Genomic DNA, 27,689 nt, shown 5'->3' with positions numbered 1-27,689 from the left:
GGATGGAGACTTCAGATAACTACATGAAAGGCAATTACTCTTCTTTGATATGTTAAAGCTTAGAGGCCACAATAAACACACATTCAGTCCTTTGAAGTGTGCTGAAGGAAGTGAGGGCCATAAAGCCCCTTTGCTCTCCCCCTTTTCTCCCTCTTATGGCAGAATCCAGAGAAGGCAGAATTGGGAGTTTCTATGTTTGATAATTAAAGATGAAATATAATTGGATTCTGACATCCGGCCCCTCTTAACAATAAGAGAGATCCACCTGAAAGAAAACACAAGTAAAAAATTTAGTTAGGCTTGTTAGGATACTCTGTGTGAAACTTCTTCAATAGCTTCGGGGCTCTGACGTGACGTTTATGGACCCACTCATTTTGTGAGGCAGGGAGGTGTTTCCAGGCAACTAGGTACTGAGTTGTTCCACGATATCTCCTAGAGTCAAGGATCTCTTTTATTTCGAAGTGTTGTTCCCCCTCCACCATGATTGGAGGTGGTGGGGGGGGGATTTTTGGCCGTAGAGGTGACTGATGCTCTCTTTTCAGCAAGCTGCAATGAAAAATTGGGTGTATTTGCCTGAGGTTTTTGGGTAATTCTAATTCTACTGTTACTGGATTTATGATCCTTTTAATTGGAAAAGGTCCTATATATTTTGGTCCAAGTTTTTTACAGGGCTGTAGGGACTTTAGGTATTTTGTAGATAAGTACACCATTTCTCCTATAATGAATGGTGTAGGCTCAACCCTTTTTTTATCGGCTTGTGCTTTGTATGCCCGCCTAGCTTCATCTAGTGATTTTCTGACTATTGGCCAGGTGTTTTGTAGGTTTTCCATCCATTCTTTCAGTGAAGGGATCGTTGGTTCTTTTGGGGTTAACTCTGGCATAGGGTTGAAACTTTGGCCGTTGGCTATTTGAAAAGGAGTGTAGCCTGTGCTGGAGTGGACTGCATTATTGTAGGCAACTTCTGCAAAAGGAAGTAAGTCCGTCCAATCACTCTGTTGGAAATTTAAAAAACATCTCAAATATTGCTCAAGTACCGACTGGCAGCGTTCCGCTTGTCCATCTGTCTGAGGGTGATGGCTAGATGTCAGTCCCTGAGTGGTCCCTAAGAGGGATAAAAATTCCTTCCAAAATGTAGACGTAAATTGCACTCCCCTATCAGAGATGATGCGTTGGGGTGCCCCGTGCAATCTGTAAATGTGCTGGATAAAAAGTTTTGCTAAGGCCTTTGCAGTGGGAATTTTTTGGCAAGGGATAAAGTGCACCTGTTTGGAAAATAGGTCCGTGACTGTCCAGATAACAGTATTCCCATTGCTTTCAGGCAATTCCACTATAAAATCCATGGCTATTTCCCTCCAGGGGGCTGAGGGACTTGCCACTGGTTGTAACAGCCCTGGCGATTTCCCTTGCAACCTCTTTGCTGATGCACAGGTTGGGCAGCTGGCAACATAACTTTCTATGTCCTTTTTTATTGATGGCCACCAAAATTGCCGTTTAATTAAGTGTAAAGTTTTTACAAATCCAAAATGCCCTGCTGATTTTGTGTCATGGCAAAGTTGCATGAAAGTTAGTCTTTGAGTTGTTGGTATATATAACTTTTCCCCTACCCAAGGCAATCCGTCTCTCATTGTGCACACATGTTTGTTTTTCTGGAACCAATCATCTGTTTCCAAACTTTTTCTGAATTCAATCCCAGTTTGGCTGTCCAGTTGTGGTTTTATTTTGGCTTGGGTTCTTGTGGTTACTGGCGCTGCCAGTTGTGATTCTGCCATTATTGGTCTAGAGTCTGTGGTTCGTGCGCTGTTATATTGGGGCATGCGAGATAGTGCATCTGCCAGGAAGTTCTTTCTTCCTGGTAAATGTTTGAGCTTAAATTGGAATTGGTGAAAATGCTGGGACCAGCGGGCTTGTTTGGGATTGAGTTTCCTGGAAGTTTTCAGGGCTTCTAAATTTTTGTGATCAGTCCATACCTGGAAGGGGATTTTGTTGCCTTCCAGGAACTGTCGCCACGTGAGTAATGCCCAACGTATCCCATAAGCCTCCTTCTCCCATACGGGCCAGCGCTGTTCTGTTTCCGTGAGTTTCTTAGATGTATATGCACAGGGTTGCAATACTGCATCATCATTTTCTTGTAATAGCACAGCCCCCACTGCCACATCACTTGCATCTGCCTGTATTATGAAGGGCTTGTCCATATCTGGGTGCCTTAGTACTGGTTCGGCAGAAAAAAGTCTCTTTAGTCTCTCAAACGCTGCTTGGCACTCCATTGTCCATGTTAGTGGCTGGCTAGGTTTTACTGAGGATGTTCCCTTCGTTTTTAGTAAGTTGGTGAGGGGCAAGGCTATCTGTGCAAATGAGGGGATGAATTGGCGGTAAAAATTTGCAAAGCCCAGGAAACTTTGTAGTTGCTTTCTTGTGCGGGGTGGTGCCCATTCTAATACTGCTCTGACCTTCTCTGGGTCCATTTCAATGCCCTGTGGGGATATGCGATAGCCTAGGTAGTCTATCCTTTCCTGGTGGAATTCGCATTTTGAGAGTTTGGCATATAGGTGAGCGGCTCGCAGCTTCTTTAAAACCGCTCTGACAAGTTTGACGTGTTCTTCTTTTGTTTCGGTAAAGATAAGAATGTCGTCCAAGTAAACAAGGACCCCCTTAAACAGGTGCTCCCTTAGAACGTCATTGATTAATTGCATAAAGACTGCAGGGCCCCCTTGTAATCCAAATGGCAAGACTTTGAATTGATAGCACCCCATGGGGCAGTTAAATGCAGTCTTCCATTCGTCCCCTTCCTTGATTCTCACGCGATAGTAAGCTTCCCTTAAGTCTAGTTTAGAAAAAATTTTCCCTTTCGATAGGTGTGACAGCATGTCTTTCATGAGGGGCAGCGGGTATAGGTTGCTTTCACTGATTGTGTTCAGGGCCCTATAATCCACGCATAAACGTAAAGAGCCATCCTTCTTCTCTCTAAAAAGGACCGGGGCAGCCACTTTAGGCTTAGCTGGTTCAATGAAACCTCTCTCCAGGTTTTTTTTTATAAATCTTTCCATTTCCTCCTTCTCCTTTGGGCTCATGGAGTATAATCTGGGCTTCGGGAGTTTTGCCCCAGGCTTGAATTCAATGGTACAGTCTGTGGGTCGGTGGGGGGGAAGCTCATTCGCCCTCTCCTCACTGAAGACTTCAGCAAGGTCCCTATATTCCTCTGGTATTTCTGTTAATCTTTTTTCCTCTCCTATGGATGCTTTTTCTATTCTTGATTCTGGTAGCCTCTCTTGGGGTTTTAAGTCCATAGGGTCCCCCTTCGGGAATTTGATTTCTGTCGTCCTCCAATTTACCCAGGGGTTCCATTTTTTCAACCATTCCATCCCTAGAATCATTGGGCATTCCATACCTGGGGTCACCACAAACGTTAAGTCCTCTTCATGGTTGCCCAGGGAGAGGTGTATTGGCAGAGTGGCTAGGGTAGCTGGCACCCCCCCTGCTATGGATCCATCTAGCTGGCCAAATGAGATTGGTTGTTCCAGTCTCCTGGATGGAATGCCCAGATTCCCCACTAGTGTTGGGCTAATGAGGCAGCGGGTGCAGCCAGAGTCTATTAAGGCTTTCACCTTCACAGCTTCGGGCATGGGGGGGATTAATATAGTCACTGTTTTGAAGATGGGTGTGATGCGTCCACTTACCAGGGGTTCGCCTTCCGAGCTGTCATCTGAGGCATCCACCGTCCCTGTGGTGTAGGCTGGAGTTCTTTCCCCTTGGTGAGCAGAGGTGGGGTTTTCTGCAATTTCCATCATTTTCATGGCTGTTTCTTTTGGCTTAGCTGAATACCCTCTGGGTTTGTTGATTGGGGATCTGTCTGGGTTGTGCTGGGGGGCCTTTGAGCGGCATTCTACAGCTCGATGCCCTTCTCTTCCGCACTTGAAACACCCCATCTGCTTCTTGGCTGTATCCGATGATTTCACCGGTTGGTGTGTCAGCTCAGGCGGGGGGCGGCTCCATTGTTTTCCTCGGCGATGCCTCTTCAATATGTCGATCTCTGCTTCCTCTGCCAAGACGTACCATTCCTCAAGTCGATGTGGGTCTCCTCGGGGCAGGCAAGCATCATATAGATCATAGTTTAGTCCGTCTTTGAAACGGCCAAGGAGGATGTCTTCTGGCCAATTCAGTTTGCTGGCAATGGCTCGGAATTCTTGTGTATACTCAGCCACTGGGCGTTTGCCCTGCCTCATCGTTGTTATTCTTTCACGGGCTTTGCGATCAGCCAGGGGGTCTTCAAACCGTCTTCTCAACGAGGACATGAAACGGTTGAAGTTACTGAGTTCTGGGGCATTGGAGTCATGCAGGTTCACCACCCAATCTGCAGCTGGTCCATCCAGGGCAGATTGCACGATCCGGATGCGGGCTTTGTCGCTGGGGATGTCCTGCCCATATTCCTCCATGTAGCTGAGGACTTGGGTTAGGAAAAACCCCAAGCGTGTTGGCTCCCCTTTGAATTTCACCTCCAACGGTGGACGTCTTGGAATGGATCGGTGCCTCCATTGTGGGTGGTAGTGTCTTCCGTCCAGATTTCCATCTGTGGTCCGGTAGGGGGTGGGAGCTCCTGGATCAGTAAATGTCCCTGGGGTTGCAGGTTCCACGTCCCCCTCGGTGTCTCTCCCTTTGTGGCTCCAGGAACTGGGGCGGGCGTAGGGCTCAGGAATCTCCTCTCCTAGGGAGCTGAGAGTTCTCTTCATCAGGTCAATAGCTCTCTCTAGGATCCAGTCTGAGTACGGCATACAGCTTCCTCCCTCTTCACTTGCGTGCAGGGATTTCTCCATCTCCTGCTTCCATTCTGGTTGCTTGGTTCCCCGTCTCAGGGTCACTTTTCTTGATTCCTTTCCCCACTCGCTTTTCTTTCCAACGCCCATCGACCAGCGAGGCTTGTGGTCCTGTGTCTCCACCACTTCTTCTTCTGAGAAATCTGGCCTCTCGGATCCCAACATCTGGCAAGGTTCCAACTGGGTCAGCGGCTCTCTTTCCAGGGAGTTTTCTCCCTCTCTTGCTTCGTTGTCTGACATGGTAAATTTTTGCAAAATCCCCCGGCAAGGGTCTACCTTCCAGGTGGATTAATTTTGCAAGTCCTGTCTAATGTAAGGACCCACCCCACTTTGCATCTTAAGAAGACAGAACTCTTGGAATAGCTCTTCCAACAGGAATCCTTTATTAAGAGAAAATGGTTGCAGGCATGCTAGACAGGACTTGGGGTTCAAGCTCTCCCATTCAAGGTTTTAAGGGGTTCCCCAGTAGTCCCACCCAATCAACCCCCCTTCCAGTGATAGTTTCAAGTATCACAATTCCATCCCCTTTCTTCTTCCGTCTGGATGGAGACTTCAGATAACTACATGAAAGGCAATTACTCTTCTTTGATATGTTAAAGCTTAGAGGCCACAATAAACACACATTCAGTCCTTTGAAGTGTGCTGAAGGAAGTGAGGGCCATAAAGCCCCTTTGCTCTCCCCCTTTTCTCCCTCTTATGGCAGAATCCAGAGAAGGCAGAATTGGGAGTTTCTATGTTTGATAATTAAAGATGAAATATAATTGGATTCTGACACCTACTGGGAAAGATAGCCATAATTTTATACCATATTTTTAGATTGGTTCCAGTTAAGTGGGTAAAGGAGTACAGTCCTACACAACACCTACTTCTGAGGGGCTTCCCGATCTTAGTTTTTATTTGAAATATCTAGCTTTCAATTGTTTTCTTTTCAATACTGTAAGTAGTGTTTATTTTCACACAGATATTAGCAAAAGTGATGATGTTTTGATAGTGTTAAAATCAAACCGGATAACATTTGTTTCAGTACATCAACCATGATACCTAACAAACTTTATGTTTGCAGTTACCATCCTGCTGTAGCATTCAAACTGTTTTTTTTTTTGTTTCTTTGTATTCTTTGTAGAGAGCATTGCTAGAACAGAAGCAGAAGAAGAAACGTCAGGAACCAATGATGGTTCAGTCCAATGTAGACAGCCGCACAAGGACCCGGAGAATGAAACAATCTGAAGAACAAGCACCACTGGTTGAGTCTTACCTCAATAGTAACAGCAGCACTATCTATCATGGTATACAGCAATTTATTGTACAATGTTATGTGGACTGACAAGATATAAATATCTCTGAGAATGATTTCATTTTACAAAATAAGAATAAATTTTAACTTAATACAAAGTTAATACAGGTAGTCCTCAACTTACAACCACAATGGAGCCCAAAAGTTATGTTGCTAAGTGAGACATTTGTTAAGTGAATTTTGTCGCATTTTACGACTTTACTTTCGACATTTGTTAAAAACTAAAAAAAATCACTGCAATTAAGTGAATCTGGCTTCCCCATTGACTTTGCTTGTTAGAAGGTCACAAAGGGTGATCAGGTGACCGCAGGACACTGCAACTGTCATAAATGTGAGTCAGTTGCCAAGCACCTGAAATTTGATCAGGTGACCATGGGGATGTTGCAACGGTCATAAGTGTGAAAAACGATCATAAGTAACTTTTTTCAGTGCTGTTGTAACTTTGAATGGTCACTAAAATAAACTGTTGTAAGTTGAGGACTACTTGTACTAGTTATATTCATGTTGAATTGATTTAAATATTTATTATTTTTTTCACTGCTACCATGTTTACCCAAAAGTAAGGCCCACACCTACATCAAGCCCTAGCTTGATTTTGGGGGGTGGGTGGACCTAATATAAGCCCTATCCCAAAAATAAGCCTTAGTTTTGGGGCGAGACACACATCTAAAAATCAGACTGGAGTGGGGGTGTGGAGCTGCCCCACCCGTCCTGTACCCACTTACCTTGTAGCCAGGCCTCTCCTTGCCGGCCCACTTCTTCTTCTGAGGCCTCTTCTGCAGCCAGGCTGCATTTCTGCAGCCAAAAACTGAATAAGGATTCAATCCATAGCTTGGTTCTGCAAGACCTTAGCAGCTGAGCACCAAGAATCCATAACTTGGTACTCAGCTGCTTAGGCTTTCTGGAAAGGCCTGAATGCAGCTGCAGAACTTTGGCTCCAGAAGAAGTGGACCAGCTGGGTGGGGCTGTCGGTGCCGGAGGTGAGGTAAGGCTTATCCCAAAATAAGACCTGGTCTTATTTTGGGGAAAACATGGTATATGATTGCCTGTTGCACAAATAAAAGACACTAGGCAGGGTGATAACAGCACTGAAGATTTTACTAGTTTCAAAGACCTGTTCAAAGCCTCAGCTGAAGTGGGTTTTGAGGAGGATTTATGAAACATTGAGGTGCTTGGTACTCATGGAAGGCCTCTGTCAATCTGCACAGGTACAAAGACACCCCTTCCAGCAGTTTTGGAAAAGCAGCCGTCTGAAAGAACATACCTTGCTTTGATGAGTGCTGCTGAGGTGGAGCATCTTGCCACAGATCAAATCATTCCTTTGATCTAACTTAAGGCAGCTCCATGAAGCATTGCCGCTCCACACAGGCCTCATCATTTATATATGCAGTTCAGAATGAATTCATATAAATTCATAGCCTGCTTGGCAAAGGGTAATTGTATTCTGTACTAATTTATTCAGCATAAATCATGTTTTATTTATGCCTTCTGTCCCTCCCATAGAGATTCTTTTTTTCTCCCTCAAATTGTCTCAGGAAACGAAGGCTGTTGCTTTTATTAATAAGCTGTAGTCTAGTAGAAAACAAACAAGCAGATCATTGAACAAATCAATTCAGAGTTCTCGCTCAAGATATAAATGACCAGGGTCAAATTATTTTACTTCAGATATATTAAGCCAAGCTCTGGAGAATGTTGTAATGTTGGGAAAGATGGAAGAAGGAGAAGACGACAACCAGTAACCTAATAGAATGCAATAACCAAAAATCCACTTGTTTGTGGAACTTTCCTTAATGTAGTCAGTTTATAAATTCTGTAGGCTTAGAATATGCAGTGTTTACATAAGATTCTGGATGGAGTATTCTATATTGTGAGCACAGATGTTTATCATTTCTGTTTTAGCCATTTGAGACTTACCCCTTTATCAAGAAATAAACACAGGGAGAATCCCTACCATAGCTTGCCTGAGGCTGGAAAGCTGTTTGGCTGGAAATTGGTAAGGTTGATTGCAGGCTGATATTCCTAACAATCCCTCCATGTAGGTAGAGGCCTCTATCACATATAATCCCTGCTGTAGCATTTCTTGAATTTGGCAACTAAAGAAATTGTGCCACATCTCAAAATTGTTGGAGGAATCAAGGAATTATTGATTTTTTTTAAATAAGAAAAATATTTTTCTGATATCAAAATATACTAAAATATATGAGGTGGAATGTAGTCTAGAGTCATAGGAGGGAGGAGCTGTTTCTCAGACAGCGGAAAAAATATTGGAGCTTGGAATCTTTGATATATAGGAAAAGGCGGTCCGCTCCCCCACCTAGAAATTCAAAGGCAGATCTAATAGTTATGCAGTTAAGTACTTCAGTCTGGCAAGATTTCTGTATATAGGCGAACAACAATAAACTGCTCAGAAATATCTCTAAGTGTCACTCTTGGACCTAACAATATAACACTAATTGGAACAGGCATCTAGCAATATGTGTGTTTCTTGCTATTTATTTGGCAGTCCCATTAATTAGTCTTCCAAGTTGTTTCCCTCCATCATTTCTATATTCTGGTTTAAGGCCATCTCTTCAGAAGAATGGCTTTTAAACTGTCACATAATTAGCTTCCTTGGAGCTTGCCAAAGTTCACTCAGAATATATCAGCAAAGCTAGATGCATATAAGGTTTTTTACTCAAATTAATAGCTATCTTTTTGTTGGCAGATATTGCATTGTGTGCCTTTAGTTTCACTAGCAGTCATGGAAGAAAACTGTACTTTCCACACTATGCATTATATTGCATTGTACTGGGAGATTTCTAAAATAAGAAATATCAATTCAGTACATCTTTGGCTTGTTACAAACTGCATCATAGGAACTCGGCAAAAGCTATATAATTAGGCTAGAATTTTCTCTCTATTGATCTGCCAGAAGCCACACTAAACTCAGTTTGGGGCTTTACTTCTGGTTAGACATATAAGATTTCACTAGAAATGGCATTTTTATCTTGCAGAGCAAAATATTCACAATAATTATATTTATTAATTAAGCAATTTACTATGACCTGAATCACATGAAACTGTAGGTAGCAAATGATATTTAATCTGATTAAAGCACTTTTATTGTAAATCTCTTTTACTGTATATTATTGTATCTTTGCTATTGTTGCATTGGCTATGAAGACTGCTTTGATAAACCATTCATTGATAAATGTTTGAATATAGTAAAACAAATCACAGTAGTAACAAATAGTGCAAAATAATACATTAATATAATAGAGCTAATATTAATTTTAATACATGTCAGGTTCTATGACAAGCCAGCTGATAAACAAAATCCATCATGGCGTCACTATTGATGGCTTTGCTGTAGACATTAGGCAAAAACAAGAACAATGCAAGAATAGGTGGAGGACCCAAATATACAGGAGAAATGCTAAGAAGGTCAACAGCATTGAACTCAGCATATTTCATCATGACTTTATCATGGATGTTTGGTCATTCCCTTTCCTCTTCCTCCCCACCGCAGTCCTGCAGAAGCCCACTTGAAAGCCTCATTTTGTTGTTTTTATCACAAAGGATGTGATTTTAAGCATCCAAAAGAGAATGTTTTGTGCTCTGCAAATGAACTACTGCCTCTCTCTAAACTACAGCTAACATGACAGTACTAATTATAAGTATTCCTCGAGTTGCTTGGTCAGCGACCATTCAAAGTTACAGCGGCACTGAATGAGGGAGACTTATGACTGGCCTATGTAGTTGCAATTATTGCAGCATCCCTGTGGTAATGTGATTGCTCAGTGCCTGGCTCACAATTATGTTGCAGTGAGCAGCAGTCAGATGATTGTAATTCTGACATTCCCTGCTAGCTTCCCACAAACAAAGTCAATGGGGAAGCTAGCAGGAAGTCACTCTGACTCCCGCTTTTTTTTTTTTTTTTTGCCCACCTGCACTCCATAGTGCCTACATGTGATACCCCAACCATTGTGATACTTGTCTATGCTTTAGTTCCTGCCCCTGGCATCTCCCACAACATCCTCTGGCCATCTTACCTGGGACTCCTACATCTTCCGACTTAGAGACCTGCTCAGTCCTGGGGTTACAATGGCACCTAGAAGTGCAGGATTGTTGTTGCTAACTGATATTGGCACATAAAGTCATGCTTTACGACCACTTTGCTTAGTAACAGAAATTCTGGTCCCAGTTACCATTGTTACCTTTAGTTTGGGAGTTGTGGTCCAAAACATTTGGGACTGGACCACAATTTTGTTTGTCTACTCTTTTGTATAGAATCATTAAGATTCATCTTGGATCATAAAAAGACAGGTGGATTGCTCACATTCTTGCTGACATACGCATGAAAACTTAAGCTTTAATAATCTTTGAAATAATTCCTTCTCTTTAATACTAATTCCTCAAACTGCTACTCATAGTAATAGCTTCTGGCTAAATGCTAACTAAAGACTCCAATTACTGATATAATAGGAAGACAAGTGGCAGTTGTAAGAAGTTTGTGTATGTCTTAGAATAAGTAGAGTAGCAACACATGTAAATGGGTCTGCAGATTACATGCTTTAATGAATGTTTGACATTTGTTAGGATTTACCAGCTTTATTTCTAGAATGCTGAGAAAGAAAATATTCCTATAATCACATATAACTTCAGTTTGAATGATCAGATACTTGTTCAATAAGAACCATGAGGCAATAGATTCATGTACCCACTTCTTGCCCTTTTACCATCACTAAATATAGTTTGGTGACTAGTAATTACAAGGAACTATACAGTACTTAATGTTTTCGAAGTAAGCCAGTGTTAAAAGTTAGCTACTAAATCCTAGCATATTAAGATGCCATTGGTTTTGATATAATGAGAAGTTATGATTACTTGCAATGTTTTTGCTTTGCTTTGCTAGATTTAAGTGCATCCTGGGTAATTTCACAAAAAAAATCTGAATATTCATACAGCTACAGTATACAGTGTTAAGAACAATGGTCAGATCATAGATGAAGTGATGACTGCAAATATATATGAATTATTCAAATAAACATTCACTTTGTAACAACCATGTGATAAAGTAATTTATTTGGGAACACTTTAGATCTATGAAACTAAGTGATATGGTGAGTCATTCTCACTGGTAATATATTCTACAATCTACATCAGGTTTTAAGAGTATTTATTAGTCAACAGGGAAATCATTTGCAGTTTCCTTTTAAATCATATGAAGTTCAGTGGGGTTTATTCACAAAGAAATAGAACAGTATTACTGAATATTATGTAATACTGTATTTCCATATTACTATAATACTGTTTTTCAGTATTCCTTTAAGAAAATAAAGTTTGTTCCACCATTAAAATGAACATCAATGCTAGTTAACTCTTTGTTTTTTAAGTCAATTTAGCATCCTGGCTTCTCTTCCTTGCCAGATTTAGAATAACAGATGCTGAAGCTATTTAAAAAGACACTTTTTTGTAAGTAAGAATCATTTGAGAAAGAACAGACATATCTATAAAACTGCATATCTTTGGAAAAGTCTAAAATTGTAATAGTAATATTTAAAAAAGGAATCCAAGGATTTCTTGGTCAACAAGACTTCCAATGGGAACACTGGTGTTCTGGAGTATTGACCCCCCCCCACCCCCGGGACATCAGATTTCCCCCATATTAGCTTTCCAAATGTTGTTTGAAATTTTGTAGAGCATATAGGAAGTATGACAATGCTGTTGAGTGTTTTGGTTAATGTCATCCTTGACACACTGTTGTTTTGCAATATAGTTTTAGTAAGTGGTTTAGTTTAATTGTTTTGTTATGATCTGCTGAGAGGTTAATATGATTGCAGTATTAAATAAATAAACATTATTATTAGGTACTATGCGTTAGAGATGCAACATATTTTAGGAGCAGGGAGTCATATTTTTCACAAAACATTTAGGAGTAGATTAGCATTTCTCCCTGTTTTATCATATTTGGCATATGATTTATAATGCACAACATAATCATATAATTTATAATTTCTTTCTCTTCTTTGTCATAGATTTTTGAAACATATATGTATTGGTTTCAAAAGAGGAACCCTGATTATACTATGAAACTGGGTGATTTTCATTTATTTTACAGAAAACATTGCCAAAAAGTTTGGACCAATGGGGATAGTGCCAATTTTTGGAACTGTGTTCTGGATATTCTCAGCAAATGGGAAGAATGTGTTAGTTCATTAAATGACTGTCATGGGATCATTTATGAAGAAAAAAAAATCTAGTGAAATAGCCACTTGCTATTTTTCCTTATTCATCAGGATATGTCCCTACATTCTTGGTTTATTTTATCTTTTTTTATATATACACTTCCAAATAAGCAGTGTTTTTCAGCCACATACCATAATTTAGTTTCTAAGGGTATGCCTGAGACTTAGGTGTTCCTTTGGGATCCTGTAAGAGTCATTGCATTTCAGTTTTTCATGTTTTCTCCAGTGGAGCAGAGCCTGCAATTGCCAGAATTATTCCTTGCAGTACATGGTGGGAAATTCTGGCTCTCCCATCATCCTAGAAAATATGCTTTCCTTCATGAAGGAGAAGATAGCAAACAGTACAGGTGGACTAGCACTGATGATGTTACCTAGTTTGGATAATGAGTCTGCAAGAAAACAAGCAAGCTGAGAGAATACCAAGGACTCCTCCATACAGGCGGGCCTTGAGAGTGACATCAAACCCATACCTTGTCTAGAGAGTAAGAACCAACCATAAAGGATTCCATTAAAAATACTCCATCTTTTTGTCCTATTCTGGTTTATTCTGTATTTTTTTCCTGTTTAATTCCTTGAGAAAATGATTTTACAATATATTTAACCTGCTTCTCAGTGGCTTCACGCACTGGTAGCACTTCTCTTTCTTTTCTTTCTTAAATTTTCCCTTCTCTTTTTTTTAATCTGTCTCTTTGGCTGGATCACCCCAAATATCTCAAGCAGTACAAGAGACTGAGCAGGAAGATGTCAAGGTGGCAGCAGACCCACCGGGTCCAAAGTCAACTAAAAAACCCAAAGCAGCGACAGGAGGCTGTCAAACAAGCAGTACCAGGAAGGAGAAAAAAGGGAAACAAAAAGGTAGGCTGCATGCTGGTCATCACTGAATAAGAATAAGACATATAATTTAAAAGGGAACAGTATTTAACCGACTGATTTGTTTAAGCAACACGTCCTTGAGGAGTTTACGTTATCCACTAAAGTCATCTGAGCTCTGATGTGATTTGTCTATCTCCCTTTGCATGTCTTCAAACAAATTACAAGATTTTGGGAACATGAAGCATGGCACTCTAGTGATCATAATAACAAGGTCACAATAATGCACATCAATAAAATTATCTGCCTTCCTAAAGTTAGCTTAACCCCAGCTCTCCAAATCTAAATGAAGAAAGGAACTTATGAAAGGATGCTCGTACTAGTTTCCACTAAGTTTCCTAAAATGGGTAACCACGTGTAGAGCTTGCTAAACCCAACCCCCACTTTTGCCAAAGTCTTCTTTTTGCAAAAGGATGTTCAAAGTCTGTTGTACCAGCTGGTGCTGGAAATGATGATGGTCAAAGCAGTTGCCCTTATGTATGTGAGATGGTCCGGTTTCTCTTGTAAAAGCCTTTAAATTGCATATATTCTCACAACAGCTGTTTATATAGATGTTCCCCTCCTGAAGTGCTTCCTGGTAAGTCCTCTATATTCACACAGTGTACAATGCTTGTGGGTAAAAAGCCTTTACACCACAGTGAGTGCACAGGAGACTTTTGCTGTTTTTAGAAATAGAAACTGAATACTTTTCAGCCATCAAGATAACTGCTATCCTCCTGTCTCCTAATTCAATATTTATCAGCTTTGTTTTAACCAGCATTTTGGTTCTTGTTTCGTTTTGTATTAATCCTGCTTGAACTAGGGGGGAAAAGAGCAAGGTTCAGTACAGTATTAGGTTTATGCATGTATCTCTTGTTGCATATGCAAAGCTCCATAAAACCCTTTGCAAATGACACATGATTGTTTTTTTAAAATAGTATGTTTTCATGCTGGAATGTTTTTCTTCCACCCTGTCATAAAGACCTCTGTTTAGTGATGAGAACTGCTTTGGATTGGGACATAATATCTCAAGAAGCTTGATTCTGTTGCACAAATGCAAACCATGTGACAAATATCATCCCTGGGTTTGGCAAGATTCTCACATTGCTGTTATGTTATCTGTGGTAACTCAACTCATCCTTTGGTTTGTTATTTTGGACAAGAAGTTGCTGAACTTACAAATCTCACTTGAATGTATCCTGCTTCTGAAGATGCATGTAGATTTGCAAAATGCTACCTCCAATGGTGTGTCCTAAAATAGGTATACCTTCTTATTCAAAGTGTTCTGATTAATTTTTAGGTTATGCAGAGAAATAACATTATACAATACTTGGCTAAGTCTACAAACATTCATTTGATTTCTGACTCTGTAAAGGCTATTCATTTTAGCCCAAAGTGCTAGTGTATTTTCTAATTCTATATTCATTAGACTCTACAAAATGTTCATTGAATGATTTTCTGAATCTCAATCATGAAAGACCCTCTTATAAATGTATTGGGACACAGCCAAATACTGCAGGTGTTCTTCTACAATGTGACTTTTTCTTTAACTGTGGTTACAGATCTGGCCAAAAATGCCTATGGACTATTAAATTTAAAACCCATTGATTTTCTTTTTTAAACTATGAGCTACATATCCGCCCTCATTAGAAATTTATGGGATATTTAATTTTCAAATAGTGTATTCAAACGGTAATTTTTAATACCCAGTTTACATTAAGAAAAGGCAGAATTCTGCTTAAAAATGAAGCAAAATTGGTCAAAAAGCCTGAAATGGAAGAGCTGTTAATAATAAGTTTAAATGTATGTATATATAGTACTAGTGTATCAATATAAAATAATATATAATAGCAATATACAGTGTCATGTTGTCATAGTGCAGGGGTAGGCAACCTTGGCTCTTTTATGACTCGTGGACTTCAACTCCCAGAATTCCTGAGCCAGCCATGCTGACTCAGGAATTCTGGGAGTTGAAGTCCACGAGTCATAAAAGAGTCAAGGTTGCCTACCCCTGTCATATAGTGTCTAAAGTTTTGGGCTAGAAATTGGAAGACTGGGAGTTCTAGGCCTACCTTAGACAGGAAAGCTGCGTGGGTGACTTTGGGTCAGTCACTCTTAGCCCACTACCCACAGGATTGATGTTTTGGGGAAAATAGGAGGAGGAAGCAGTGTTACATATGTGTGCCATCTTGAGTTATCTAATAATAAAGGAGGGATGAAATTCAAATGACTGTGTAAATAGCTAATACTTATGTTTCTAAAGTATGATAAGATTAAGAATGGTATTCATTGAAGTGCATTTGCTGGTAGGACAGACCCTGTTGGTGGAATAGAGGGTCCCTACCTCCTCCAAATTTGCCAGAGCTTTGAGGACATTCCAGGTTCAGTGGAAAGGAAAGGGTACTAAAGAGAAAGAAAAAAGGGGAAAGTCCTTACGGATGGGTGCAACTTCAGCAGTCACATAGAAATAATATGTTTTTCTATTTGAACCCTATATTTGAACTTGGAGAACTTGGTCTGTGCAGGCAGTGGAATGTGATAGCTGTAGGTTGAAGGAATGATTCCCCCCCCTCGAGATTCCACCATTGGTGGAGATGGGGTTAAATACAGGTAGTCCTTGACTTATAACGTTTCATTTAGTGACTGTTTGGAGTTACAATGGCACTGAAAAAGTGACTTATGACCATTTTTCGTATTTAAGATTGTTGCAGCATCCCCATGTTCACGTGGTCAACATTTGATTACGTGATCAAAATTCAGTGGGGTCATATTTATGACAGTTGCAGTGTCCTGAGGATATGTGATCACCTTTGTCAACCTCCTCCCAAGCAAAGTCAATGGGAAAGCCAGATTCACTTAACCATGTTACAAACTTAACAATTGCAGTTATTCACTTAACGGTTGTTTCAAGCAAGCTTGTAAAATAGGGAAAAACTCACTTAACAAATGTCTTGCTTAGCAACATAAAATTTTGGGCTTAATTGTAGTTATAAGTTGTAAATGTTTCAAATCCTCAGAAAACAGATACTGCAGGTAAAGGACATAATGCGTGTAGAGAAAGCCCTGTCTTATGTACATGAATGGATATTTGTGCCTCTGATCCACATGCAAAGAATTTCATGCTGCAAATAATTTATATCAGAATAATTATTTGCTAGATAGGCCTTACAACAGTGATGGCGAACCTTTTAGAGACTGAGTGCCCAAAAAACGGCCTTGCCCTTGGTCCCCCCCTCGGTCTGTCCCCTCCGCCCTGTCCCCCACCCCGCCTGCAGGGCCACGACTGCCTCCAAAGCCTGCCACAGATCATCCAAGCAGCCCAGTAGCATCATGACATCCATGCGGAATCTTGGCCCTGCTTATCCGGCTGCCATTCCTTGGCTGCACTGCTCCGCACGGGCCACGCTCAGGGGTGACTCTTTGGGGGTGCTGCTGGTGAGGAGGGGGCTGCGGGAGGAGGCAGGGCTGGGGCGACGGCGTGCGTGCCCACAGAGAGGGCTCTGAGTGCCACCTCTGACATGCGTGCCATAGTTTCGCCACCACTGCCCTACAATATTTGTATATGGAAGTTTTCTTCTAAATAGAGAGTATTACTTTTAAAAAGCTGAGGAGAAAAGCTGCAAACAGTATATGCTACACAGTAATGATCAAAATAAACCTTAAAATGTAGGGAATGAGTATAAGGAATAGATTGGAGATCTGTAGGCACTGACTTACAATCTCAGGCTAATCCTATCTAGTGTAGAAACCTATTTTATTAGATTATATAATGAGTGTAGTTCCTTGGTATTTGACTCCAACTCTTAGCATTTGAGAATTCCCTGCACCTTAGTAGTGCTTTTTCATTAAACTACCGCCTAAAAAGAAACAATGTACACATGATAGCAGTGTTCCAGTATCTCGGGCTGTCACAAAGAAGAGGGGGTCAAGCTATTCTCCAAAGCACCTGAAGGCAGGACAAGAAGCAACGGATGGAAACTAATCAAGGAGAGAAGCAACTTAGAACTAAGGAGAAGTTAGAACAATTAATCAGTGGAATGACTTGCCTCCAGAAGTTGAGGGCGATGCAGCACTGGAGGTTTTTAAGAAGAGACTGGACAGCCACTTGTCTGGAATGGTGTAGGATTTCCTGCCTGAACAGGAAGTTGGACTAGAAGACTTCCAAGGTCCCTTCCAACTCTGTTGTTCTGCTCTTTTTTGTTAAGTTACAATAAAGTCATCCCTTATGAGGTGCTGATTTTGGCAGAATGCTATGGAAATTCAGTAGATGATACATCAGAAAATACCGCCTCCTTGCACAATCCTCAGCGAATTTTTTTCTAAAATCATGTTCTCATAGAAATCATGTCATTGAAAATACTGTGTTCCTGTTAGCTATCTACAGTTTTAAAATATGGGTCACTTGAAAATCAAGAGATATGAATTAGATCAAAGTCTTGCTGATGAAGTCACTTTCTGGTAAGCTATACGCAAAAGTAAATTTTATTTTAAAAAAGAGACAAGGCGTCTTTTTTTTTTTAAACTGCTATTTTCTGATCATTCTTATTTTAAAGCAATCCAGCCTTTCCTCCAAGAGTTACAGAGCCAGCTTTCAGTAGGGATGGAATTTTTTAGTCATGCTTTAGAATTTTAATGTGCAGATGTCACCATGGTGGAGACACTAGGCTTTTGAGTATATTAAATATTCCAAGGAACAGAGCAGCAGCCGGCTCTACATCCGCTCAAACCAGTTTGTTTATTCTGCAGTTATGTATGCAGTAGGGATGAACCAAAACTGCTTACACAAGTTCACTTTTGTTTTAATTGGAAGCAGATCCTAAACTAAAGAAATAAAGTGTGTGTGCGGTAGAATTTTATAATGTAGCTTTAGTAGCAAATTAGTTTTACAGTATTTATTTATTTCTAACAATAGTATAGCACCTCCACTAAGTTTATTTTTCCGGACTTTTTTCCCCCTTCCATCTTTAACATTTATGAAATTGAGTTGCTGCTATGTTCTGCTCTTCATATCACTTGGAGCCCTGTCCCTGTTCTTCAAATTGTACTGTAGTTAAGATAATACAGTAAGACCTGGAGACATGGATTCAAATCTACCTTCAGATGAAAGCTCTGAGATGATTTTAGGCCATACAACCTCTTTTAGTCCAGTTTACCTTGCACAGCAGTTATGAGGGGAAAAAAATAGAGAGTGCTATATACACCACACTCCTGAAGGAAAAGTAGACTGAAAATCTTAGCTAACAAATAATTCTAAAACTTCTAAATATTAATTAAATGAATTGGGCTGGATCTTTGTTGCCATCTAGTGGTTATCTGGATAATTGCCACCTTATAAAAGAACCTCATTTGCTTCTGTTTGTCCAGTAGGCAAATGATGTCTTTTATAGGCACAGGCTTTAAAAAAAAAACCCAACCCTCTAATCGACTTTTTGTTTTTGTTTTGTTCCAAAAATATTCACTTATTTGCTTATTTCTGGGATTAGTTGTAACCCTTTACTTTGCTCAATTTTATCATTTTATTAATATTTTTTTCTGCTTGTTCCTGTTATAATACCTTCAGTGACTCCTATTTCCTGTCAAGTTGAATTTATATTAGTCTAAAAGACTTATTCTTACATATGTTAAAAAATGTGAGATGAGTCTTTCAACAAGTTGTAATTGTGGCTATTGCAGCATCCCTATACTCACATGATGGTGATTTTGGTACAATTACAATAGTTACAGTGTCCCGCAGTATTTTAGATTTTGTCATTAATTTCCAGAAAAGCAACCTCATGAAAACTTTGTTAAAGCATCCTAGCTTTGTGAGAATTTAAATTATATGTGCTAATTCATAGATAGCAGTTAATGGTTGAACATATCTAAAAGAGTGTATACATAATCTGGCACTTTAAAATTTATTGTGGAATATGTGAAAATGAATTCGAGGCCCTAATTTTTTAAAAAAGTAAGGTGGATGAAACAAATTAAAAATAGTAGCCAAAGAGGGAAATAGATCATACATATCCATTTTTAGAATATTTTTGCATGAAAAGTTGTTAAAACATTAACATTTTGTAATAATGACCAATTGTTTGCAATTTCTTCATTTTTAAAAGCCTTATAGAATGAGAAGTGCACAAACTGCTTTACAAAAGATTCAAAATATTTTATTATTTCAAAATACACTTCCCTCTTTCCAAATTAGAAAAATATATATGGACATAAATTATTTTATTGTTTATATATTATATGACATTGCTGCAATTCTTGGTTGGTAGGTATTGATGGTCCAGCTGCTTTTCAAGATGAAGTACAGGTAGCAGGGAGCCAAGTTCAAATTCTTACTGTTGGAGAATCTTGCCATGATGAGGATGATGGAGAGATGATAGCTACCAGCCAACAACAAGGCAAACAAGACATTAGAGTAACAATGCAGAAGAAAGGTAAGAACTCAGTGATATTTTCAAATATTTTTGGCTTTTTCATCATGGTGTCTGCAGGATGAGGAGGAAAGAGCAAAAGTAAACCTATACTTTTTATGTCATCATCATCATCATCATCCTCATCATCATCATCATCATCATCATTATAGTTATCATCTCTCTCTCTCTCTCTCTCTCTCTCTCTCTCTCTCTCTCTCTCTCTCTCTCTCTCTCTCTCACACACACACACACACACACATACACACACACTTGCAAAATTATACCAGTATGCATCCTTGTGGCATTGAGGGTTCATATAGTTTGTGGGTAGGCATTACTTAGGGCCAGTAAATTATGCAGTGTACAAAGCTGAAGTTTCATTATATAATTACCTTCCTCTCCATACAAAAAAATGCTAATGGATTGTATTGTAATCCCAGGATGATCAAATGCATCCATTAGGGAAACTTAGTTTGAAGCCTGGGATATGTTATTAGCAATAAGCAAAATTCATAAAATACAGTAGATAGTCGAGCTTGGCAGCCTCCAAGTGATATTAGAAATATGTCTGATTCCTCCAATGTCAGGGCCTCTCCACATACCATCTAATAAACAACAGAAGGGAATTAGAAAAATATCTGGCAGATATTTTGTGTGTCTTACAATTGTTTGGTCCTGGATTGAATTTATCTGCTTAACATGTTTGCTGGTAACTGACCAGAGTTTGCTATTAAGTAATCTATGTTATTTCCCCATGAAGCTTCTAGAAACTCTTGCTGTAATTTGGTAGATAAATTAAGTGGGCAGGAAATACAGATTAGGCTGAAAGGCACCAAATGTTTCATTTAATATTCTTGCCAAAATTATCACTAGCAGCATCAGTTGTTAGGAAATATTCTGCTTTTCATTTTTTTTCAGTGAAGCAAATTAAAAGAACAAATAATATTTTGTTACATTTTACCAAAGTTCCACTTCTTAAATACTGTCAATACTGTTATTGTAAGAATATGAATATGAGCAGACATTAGTAGATCTTACATGGTCTTAAAAGCATCATATTGGTAGATAACTGCTACACTGCACTAATAAAAGAAACATAAATACCTTAATTTTGCACCTGTGCATCCTAGGAATTTAAGAACATTTGAATCCATTGCCACTGAATTGGCAAGTACAGAATTATGCCATACAGTGCCAGCCTTTGTGGACACAATTGAAAAAGAAATGATGAAAGGCCCATATCACAATTTTTAAATTTATGTAAGAATAAGATGCAAAATGCATTGGCGTGGGATTTGTCATGTTGAGTTGAACCAGTTTGCTTAACCAAGATTTTGCCCTATAAAGGCAGTTTCACTCTTCTGCAATCCAAGGTATGCTTTTTCCTAGTACTTCAAAACTGATGGAGATGAGAAGCTTTGATATAGTAAATAAAATGCATGTTCTGAGAGCAAGCAGTTTTGATTATGCAGTAGCCATATAGTCTATAAATATAATGACTATCCCTTAGGCATTTCAAGTAGCATGAATTTTGATGAAGAGGAGGATGAGGAAGATGAAGATAGCTCAAGTTCTTCACAATTAAATAGTAATACCCGACCAGGTTCTGCAACAAGTAAGAAGTCAAATAAGGTGAGTGATCTGATGCGGTGGACTTAAACAGACCTCAGAGTTACCTAATCTAGACATTTACAGTAATTTAGACTTACCTTGTCTGTATGGAATCTTCGTAACAATTTTTCCCCTCAAAAGATTTCATGTCTGTCCTGAGCTCTTTGCTAAAGTATAGAACCATTTCTTATTTACTCTTTTCATTTTTTTTGGTGCAACTGTAACACCACATCTGCAGTATGATATTCTACGAGATGCAGAAATGGAACAAGGAATTGCTTCCACACATTCTTTGCAATTTATTCCATTAATTCTTTTAGGTATACAAAGAGCTGAATAAAGCTGTTTATAAAAGGGTAAAAACTTCACAATAGAATCTTATGGTATTCTGTGAATGGGGGATAATTGGTGAAACTGGCACTGCCAATGAAGGATATTTTTAGTATATACTATTTTATATAGTATATAAAATAGAAAGTTTTAGCATTGAAACTTAGAAGAAGCTCCATGACTACTTTTAAAAATTTTAGAAAGTCAGTGTAGCCTCTCCCTTCTACCCTCACTATCCAGCAAGGCTAATATTGGTTATAGTATTGATATGTTGCCTACCAAATTCCTAACTCACAAAAGATCCATGTTTTTAATAACTAGTCTGGAAAGTAGCAAAACAGTGGTGAGATTGACTGCATTTAAGTGTTCTATATATATATACAGTGTGTGTGTGTGTGTGTGTGTGTGTATGTATGTGTGTGTATGTATATATATATATAAATAACCAGGCATTAATCACAGATAAGGGAGAATTTCAATATCATTAACTTTCAAATTATCAAGTTAGATTGATTTTATTTATATTTTTTTGACAAATATTCCTTTTCTTCAGGCTTTGACCCCATTAAGTGCTATCAGCAGTACAAAGTGGTGCTATGCTAAGACCAACTAAAACCTATTAAGATTCTTCTGAGCTGGTTGTCATCATTAATCTTCCAACAAGACTTTGTACATTTCCAAAGGTTGTTCTTTGCTCCAACAAAAGTTTGAGTGAAGCACTTTGGGAAACATGGTTTGCAAAACAAAGCCACTCCCTTGATTTCAGGATCAAAGAGAAGCAGGCACATTGTGCTGCTTTAGTGCGTTTCATTTATGCGCTGCTGATGTTTGCAGTACCTGGAAAGGCCAGATAAGAGACAATGAATAGGCTGAAAAGCAACAGAAGGTGCTTCTTCAAGGCACATTTGGTACATCTTTCCAGGTCACACCCAGTTTTGTTCCATTGCATTGCATTCTCCCATGTGGTCTTTTGTGTGGAAAGTTAGCTGTCCAGAATGCATGCATCCCCTGGGTTTCTTATGTTGCCTTTACAGTACCAGATTTCTGTTGAGATTTCTCTCCACATTAATGGCTGTTTGTATGTTTAAAATGTGATGCAACTTTTCCTTATCCTCTAGGAAACAGCGTCAGGGCCCAGCCCTTCAACCAATAACCCTATAATAGAAGTGGATGATTTGGAGGAGTTTGCTGTGAGGCCTGCTCCTCAAGGAGCTACTGTCAAATGCCGAATTACAAGAGACAAGAAGGGAATGGACCGTGGAATGTATCCTACTTATTACCTCCATCTCGAAAGGGAGGATGGTAAAAAGGTCATAAAGCCTATTTTCTTGGTTGCCAAAAAAGTAACAATAGTAAACACATAGTGCTAGAACTTGCATAATTAGAGGTGTTTTTAAATGTGTGTGTGTGTGTGTGTGGTTGTATCCCTATCACAAGTATTTGTAATGATGGGAAAATATAGATGAAAATGCAGCACGTTCTGAAAAGGAGAAAGAATATCTGAGAAAAAAATAAAACCGTATGGACGTGCTTTAGGCTATGACCTTTTTTTTTTGTTATAAGTCCCATTAAACTAAGTCGAAACTGTTTCTGAGAAGATTTTACTGCAGAACTGGAATACGAACCTCCCCTGATTACAGTGTAGGTATTGAATTGTTTATCACATATCAGCCATTCAATTACTGTACTTCCACAATACTCCGTCTCAACAATAAGAACTTCCCTGCTGGTTTGGGCAAAGTCTACTTTAGTGCAGCATTTCGCTTCTTGTAATAACCAATCAGATGTTCCTGGAGTGCTCACGTACCCTTTCCCCTGCAATTGTTGTCCTGCAGCTGGTTGGTAGGCTGCTCCTGATGTGCTGCTAACACTGAACTTCATAAGTGATAGCCCCTCAAAGTCTTGTCTTCCATGAATTTATCCAGACCCTACGACAAACTCTTTAGAAAAAGGAGATACAGTTGGAAACTGACAAACAGAAAAGCAAAGAGGAATAGGGGAATTTTCTATGGCTCTTTAGCAAGGAGAGGAATAAGTCAACTTTAGATGCTGGACAGTGGAGAGTAAAGAGGGAGCAATGATAGTGATTTGCCAGGCAAATGCCATGCTTGTAATTTTAACAGACAAATATGCCAATTACCTACATGGAACGGAAGAAATGACCTCAGGAAGCTTGAACAGGAGAATGCTCAGCCGTGACAAATGTAAGCCTATTCGCATCTGGGTTGGAAAAGTAAAATGTGTACATATAAGGTTGGGGAACCTGGCTTAGCGGCAGACATGTGAAAAGGATCTGGAAATGGTATCATTTGTGCAAGAGTAAGCAGCTGCTAAGAAAGGCAATGCAATTTCAGACAGCATTTGTAGAATCATTTGCATCCAGAACATGGAAGGTAGTAGTGTTGATTGTATTTTGTGCTGTTTGGATTGCATTCGAAAAATTGTGTCTATTTCTAAGTTGGAATGAGTTCAAAGAAATGCCACTAGAATGACAAAAGGTCAAAAATCCAATGGTTTAAAGGAGCTAGATATTTTTAACTTGCAAAAGTAAAGGCTAAGGAGAGATAATGATACTAACAATTTAGAACTATCTAAAAGGCCATTATACAGAAGAATGTGAACTGTGCATTCTAGCTAGAAGAGCTGCAAATCACAACAGGAATATCTGTTTTAAAAAAATAGAGTTTATTAAAAAATACAAACAAAGATATGAACATAGATGGCTATTTGGCTAAAAGAAAAGAAGTTTCAAAAGAGGAAAAATGATCAGAGGGTGATAGGTAGCATCTAATTAGGCTTCAGAAAAGAGATAAACTTGGAAGGAAATCAGGTGATTGCCTTGAGTACAATAAAATAAAATGACACTACAGTATTTACTTACTATTATTTATTTAATGTTCCTAAATGTCTGTGTGGGTTAAGGTTCCTATTTCCTGACAAATTTCATTACAACATGGAGGGGATCTGTAGTCTATTTTTTCCTTTTCCTACAGGCAAATCCAGCTTCATAATGTACCGTGTAATCTATTCCTTGCTATTTAACTTCAGGGAGAGAGAAAATGTTCTTGTTCAGAGGTTTGATTAACCGTCTTTCCTTTTTCTTGCCCTTTAGAGTTAGATGGAATTGGTCTATAGGTGTAATGGTCTGTGAGAATGTGTTTGGGAGACAGGAGGAAAAGTCTCAGACTAGACAATTGTCAGATAAGGGGCAGCTGAGACCACAGAACCAACGGAGTGGAAGGGTTAGAAGGAACCTTCCCATGTTTCTTGGACTGTAAAGGCCGGGGGGGGGGGAGAGAGAGAAGAGGTGCATTTTCAGACCTGCAAGATTCTGTTAATGTAACCTTACAATAAAGCGAGAGTAAGTATTTCTGGATAGATCTTTTGCCTGGACTACCTTGCAAGGCTTCCAATAGATTAGTTTTTGGGTATGTTATGATTGAATGGGAATCATTGCTAGAGGTACCCCTTCCATTACAGAGATGATCTTTTTTTGTCTCAAATATGCGTATTTACCCATTTCCATTTGAGCATTATTTCTAGATACTCTGAAACTGGTAATGCGTCATCTAACCAATTTGCATGGACAATTCATGTTGTGATAACTCCCTGAGCAATAAACAGTACACCAAGTTATTTTCAGAGGCAATAGCATCATTTCTGTTGGGATATTTATTTTTTTGTGTCTATCCTAACAGAGACTGAACTTAGAACTTTCTGCATGCAAAGCATGCACTCTGATATTAAGCACCTCTTTTTTTCTTTTAGTGTGCTTTGATATACAGGCTGAAACTGCATTGTGAATTGGTACATTGCAATCTATCCAGCTTAAAGCTGAAAATGATTTTTAAAAAATCCAAATATTGTGTCATGCTTTGCAGTTGATAGTTAGATTCATTAATGCTAACTCCACAGTACTGTATTTGCCCAACTGGGAGGTGAGCCCACCCCCTTCTGACAAATAATTACCTATGAATTGGTCGGTAAGTGGGGGGGGGGTCATCTTACATTCCATGAAAAGAAAATACGGAAGATAAGTTTGAAAATTATCCCTTGTTGCTTGCCTGGTGAAATTTCACTCCATTTATGTTGCCTAGATATAATTTCAAGTGGTTGATAAATTGAAGTTCCTTGAAAAAAAAAGAGAGTAAATGAGAATAAACAATGATTTAAATACTCCATTTAAAGTCTACTTTCTTCTTAGATAATTCCATGTTTGGATTCTTCAAATTACTTACAACAGGATTCTGCATTCTGATCTCAACTGGAAAGTGTTTTCCTTTCATTAAAAGGAAACTATTTAAGCAGAATGTAAATCTTTAACAAAATGTTCTAGGTTAATTATTTAAACCATTCATAATGGATCCAAGAGAGTAAAATTCTCTACTGATCTTTTCAACCCATTTTTGCTAATTCTCATTTTCTTTAATTCCTCATATTGTCAAGAAAAAATCCACATGATTTCTTTTTTCAATGGTTCCACCAGATTCTACTTAGAATTTGACTTTTTTAAAATTATATATTTTAGGTATTTTTATTAGCTGGAAGGAAACGGAAAAAGAGCAAAACCTCAAATTACCTCATCTCCATTGACCCAACAGACCTGTCACGAGGAGGAGAGAGTTTCATTGGAAAATTAAGGTAAACAGCTACCTTTAAAATGTCTGCTAAAGTGTGAAATGGTTTGAGATTTAAAGCAATTCAAACCTCTTGATATTTGTAGACTTTCATAGTTTCTGTATGTAGGTAATAAGGAATAGCCTCCATACTCATTAGCACTGATGACATTGCCTAGTTGGATAATGAAACAGCTGCAAGCAAATAACCAAGCTCAGAGAACACCAAGGACTCCGCAGACTTGAATTTCTCCAGTTTTAGTCTAAACTGTTGTTATACAACACCTATACAACACTGGCTTAGGAATTCTGGGAATTGAAGTCCATAAATCATAAAAGGGCCGTAGTTCCCCACTCCTGGTTTAGGGGAAACACAATTCCAGTCTTCATGATAATAAATAAGGTACCATATTTAGTACTGGACAGTGATTACTCTTTTATTTCAATAATAGGTCAAATCTCATGGGGACTAAGTTTACAGTTTACGATAATGGAGTTAACCCAGTGAAAACGACATCGAGTTTGGAGGCAAGTAACTTACGCCAGGAGTTAGCTGCTATTTGCTATGTAAGTAGTTTTCCTACGCCAAAAAAGCAAATATGTATTAGTAGAATAAATAACAATTGTTGGATTGAGTATTAAAATACTTCAACATGTTGATACTTCCAGAATACATACTATCTGGACTCTACATAAAGAATAGTTACTGCATACCTATGCCCTTTGCATCATGGATTTGCATCTTTACACTTATATCTTAGGGGTATATTAGTACCATAGCAGCATAATCTTTGCATTAGAATAGTATTATAAAATAGCATTCTGGTATTACTCTCATTTTTAATTTCCAACTTTCATTTCTTTCCTGTTGTGTTTTTTATACTATGGATAGGAATTGCCTTATTTGTATGCTATTCTATGTACTTTCTCCAGTGAAAGAACAAAACATAATATCTTTTAAAAAGAGGCCATAGAACAATCATTCTTACAAAATAAGACGTCCAAAGGTCCAAGCAATGTTAAAGGAATTATTTTCATAAAGGATGACAGATATCTTGGTCCAGCCCCAAATGGAATTACTGAGGAAATGCAATATGTAGGCTGATCCAGTTGGTTTATTCCTGTGCTAAGTAATATTTAATATGATATGTATCTCCTCTGCCCTCATTTCCAGGAATACGAACCACGATTACCACCATGAATGAAAAATAGATTGAGCATGTACTTGCTTTCTGTATTAGTCTGGCAGCATGATGATGCTGTTTAACGTGGCATTGTATGAAGCATAGTTCAGTTTTAGCCAAAGCAATGAATAAAAGGCTAATAAATACTGTGAAATTAACCATTCTGTCACTTTGCAAGACTGCTCTTTTCCTTCAGCTCCATGATTTGGTGTTGTTCAATAAGGGGTTCTTAGTATTATTTGTGGAGTTACCTTTGAAGTCACCATCTGTAAAACATCTACAGTTTACAGTGCACCGAATCGGATGTGTTAATACTGGTTTTAAGTCCAGCGTAATTAAAAATGGTAAATATACCCATTAATTCAT

The 27,689-nt window shown here is 38.8% G+C and overlaps 1 protein-coding gene across 5 annotated transcripts in view; it reads left to right on the top strand.

The window, feature by feature from the left end:
- The window catches only part of TUB (TUB bipartite transcription factor), a 128,342-nt gene that overhangs the window by 90,098 nt on the left and 10,555 nt on the right, over nucleotides 1-27,689 (top strand). For 4 of the 5 annotated variants that reach the window (XM_039344571.1, XM_039344570.1, XM_039344574.1 and 1 more), the window contains 7 exons: nucleotides 5,932-6,094; nucleotides 13,047-13,184; nucleotides 19,439-19,603; nucleotides 21,093-21,214; nucleotides 22,642-22,833; nucleotides 26,052-26,164; nucleotides 26,592-26,706. In XM_039344571.1, coding sequence (XP_039200505.1) covers nucleotides 5,932-6,094; nucleotides 13,047-13,184; nucleotides 19,439-19,603; nucleotides 21,093-21,214; nucleotides 22,642-22,833; nucleotides 26,052-26,164; nucleotides 26,592-26,706 — 1,008 coding nt within the window. The remainder of the gene's footprint in view (nucleotides 1-5,931; nucleotides 6,095-13,046; nucleotides 13,185-19,438; nucleotides 19,604-21,092; nucleotides 21,215-22,641; nucleotides 22,834-26,051; nucleotides 26,165-26,591; nucleotides 26,707-27,689) is intronic. The other variant, XM_039344572.1, reaches the window with a different exon arrangement.

The sequence above is a fragment of the Crotalus tigris genome, unplaced genomic scaffold (assembly GCF_016545835.1).
Source record: "Crotalus tigris isolate CLP2741 ecotype Arizona unplaced genomic scaffold, ASM1654583v1 scf7180000017933.3771270, whole genome shotgun sequence".
NCBI classification, from domain to species: domain Eukaryota; kingdom Metazoa; phylum Chordata; class Lepidosauria; order Squamata; family Viperidae; genus Crotalus; species Crotalus tigris.
Note: the sequence above shows the minus strand (reverse complement) of the source record. Positions and strands in the feature narration are given on the sequence as shown.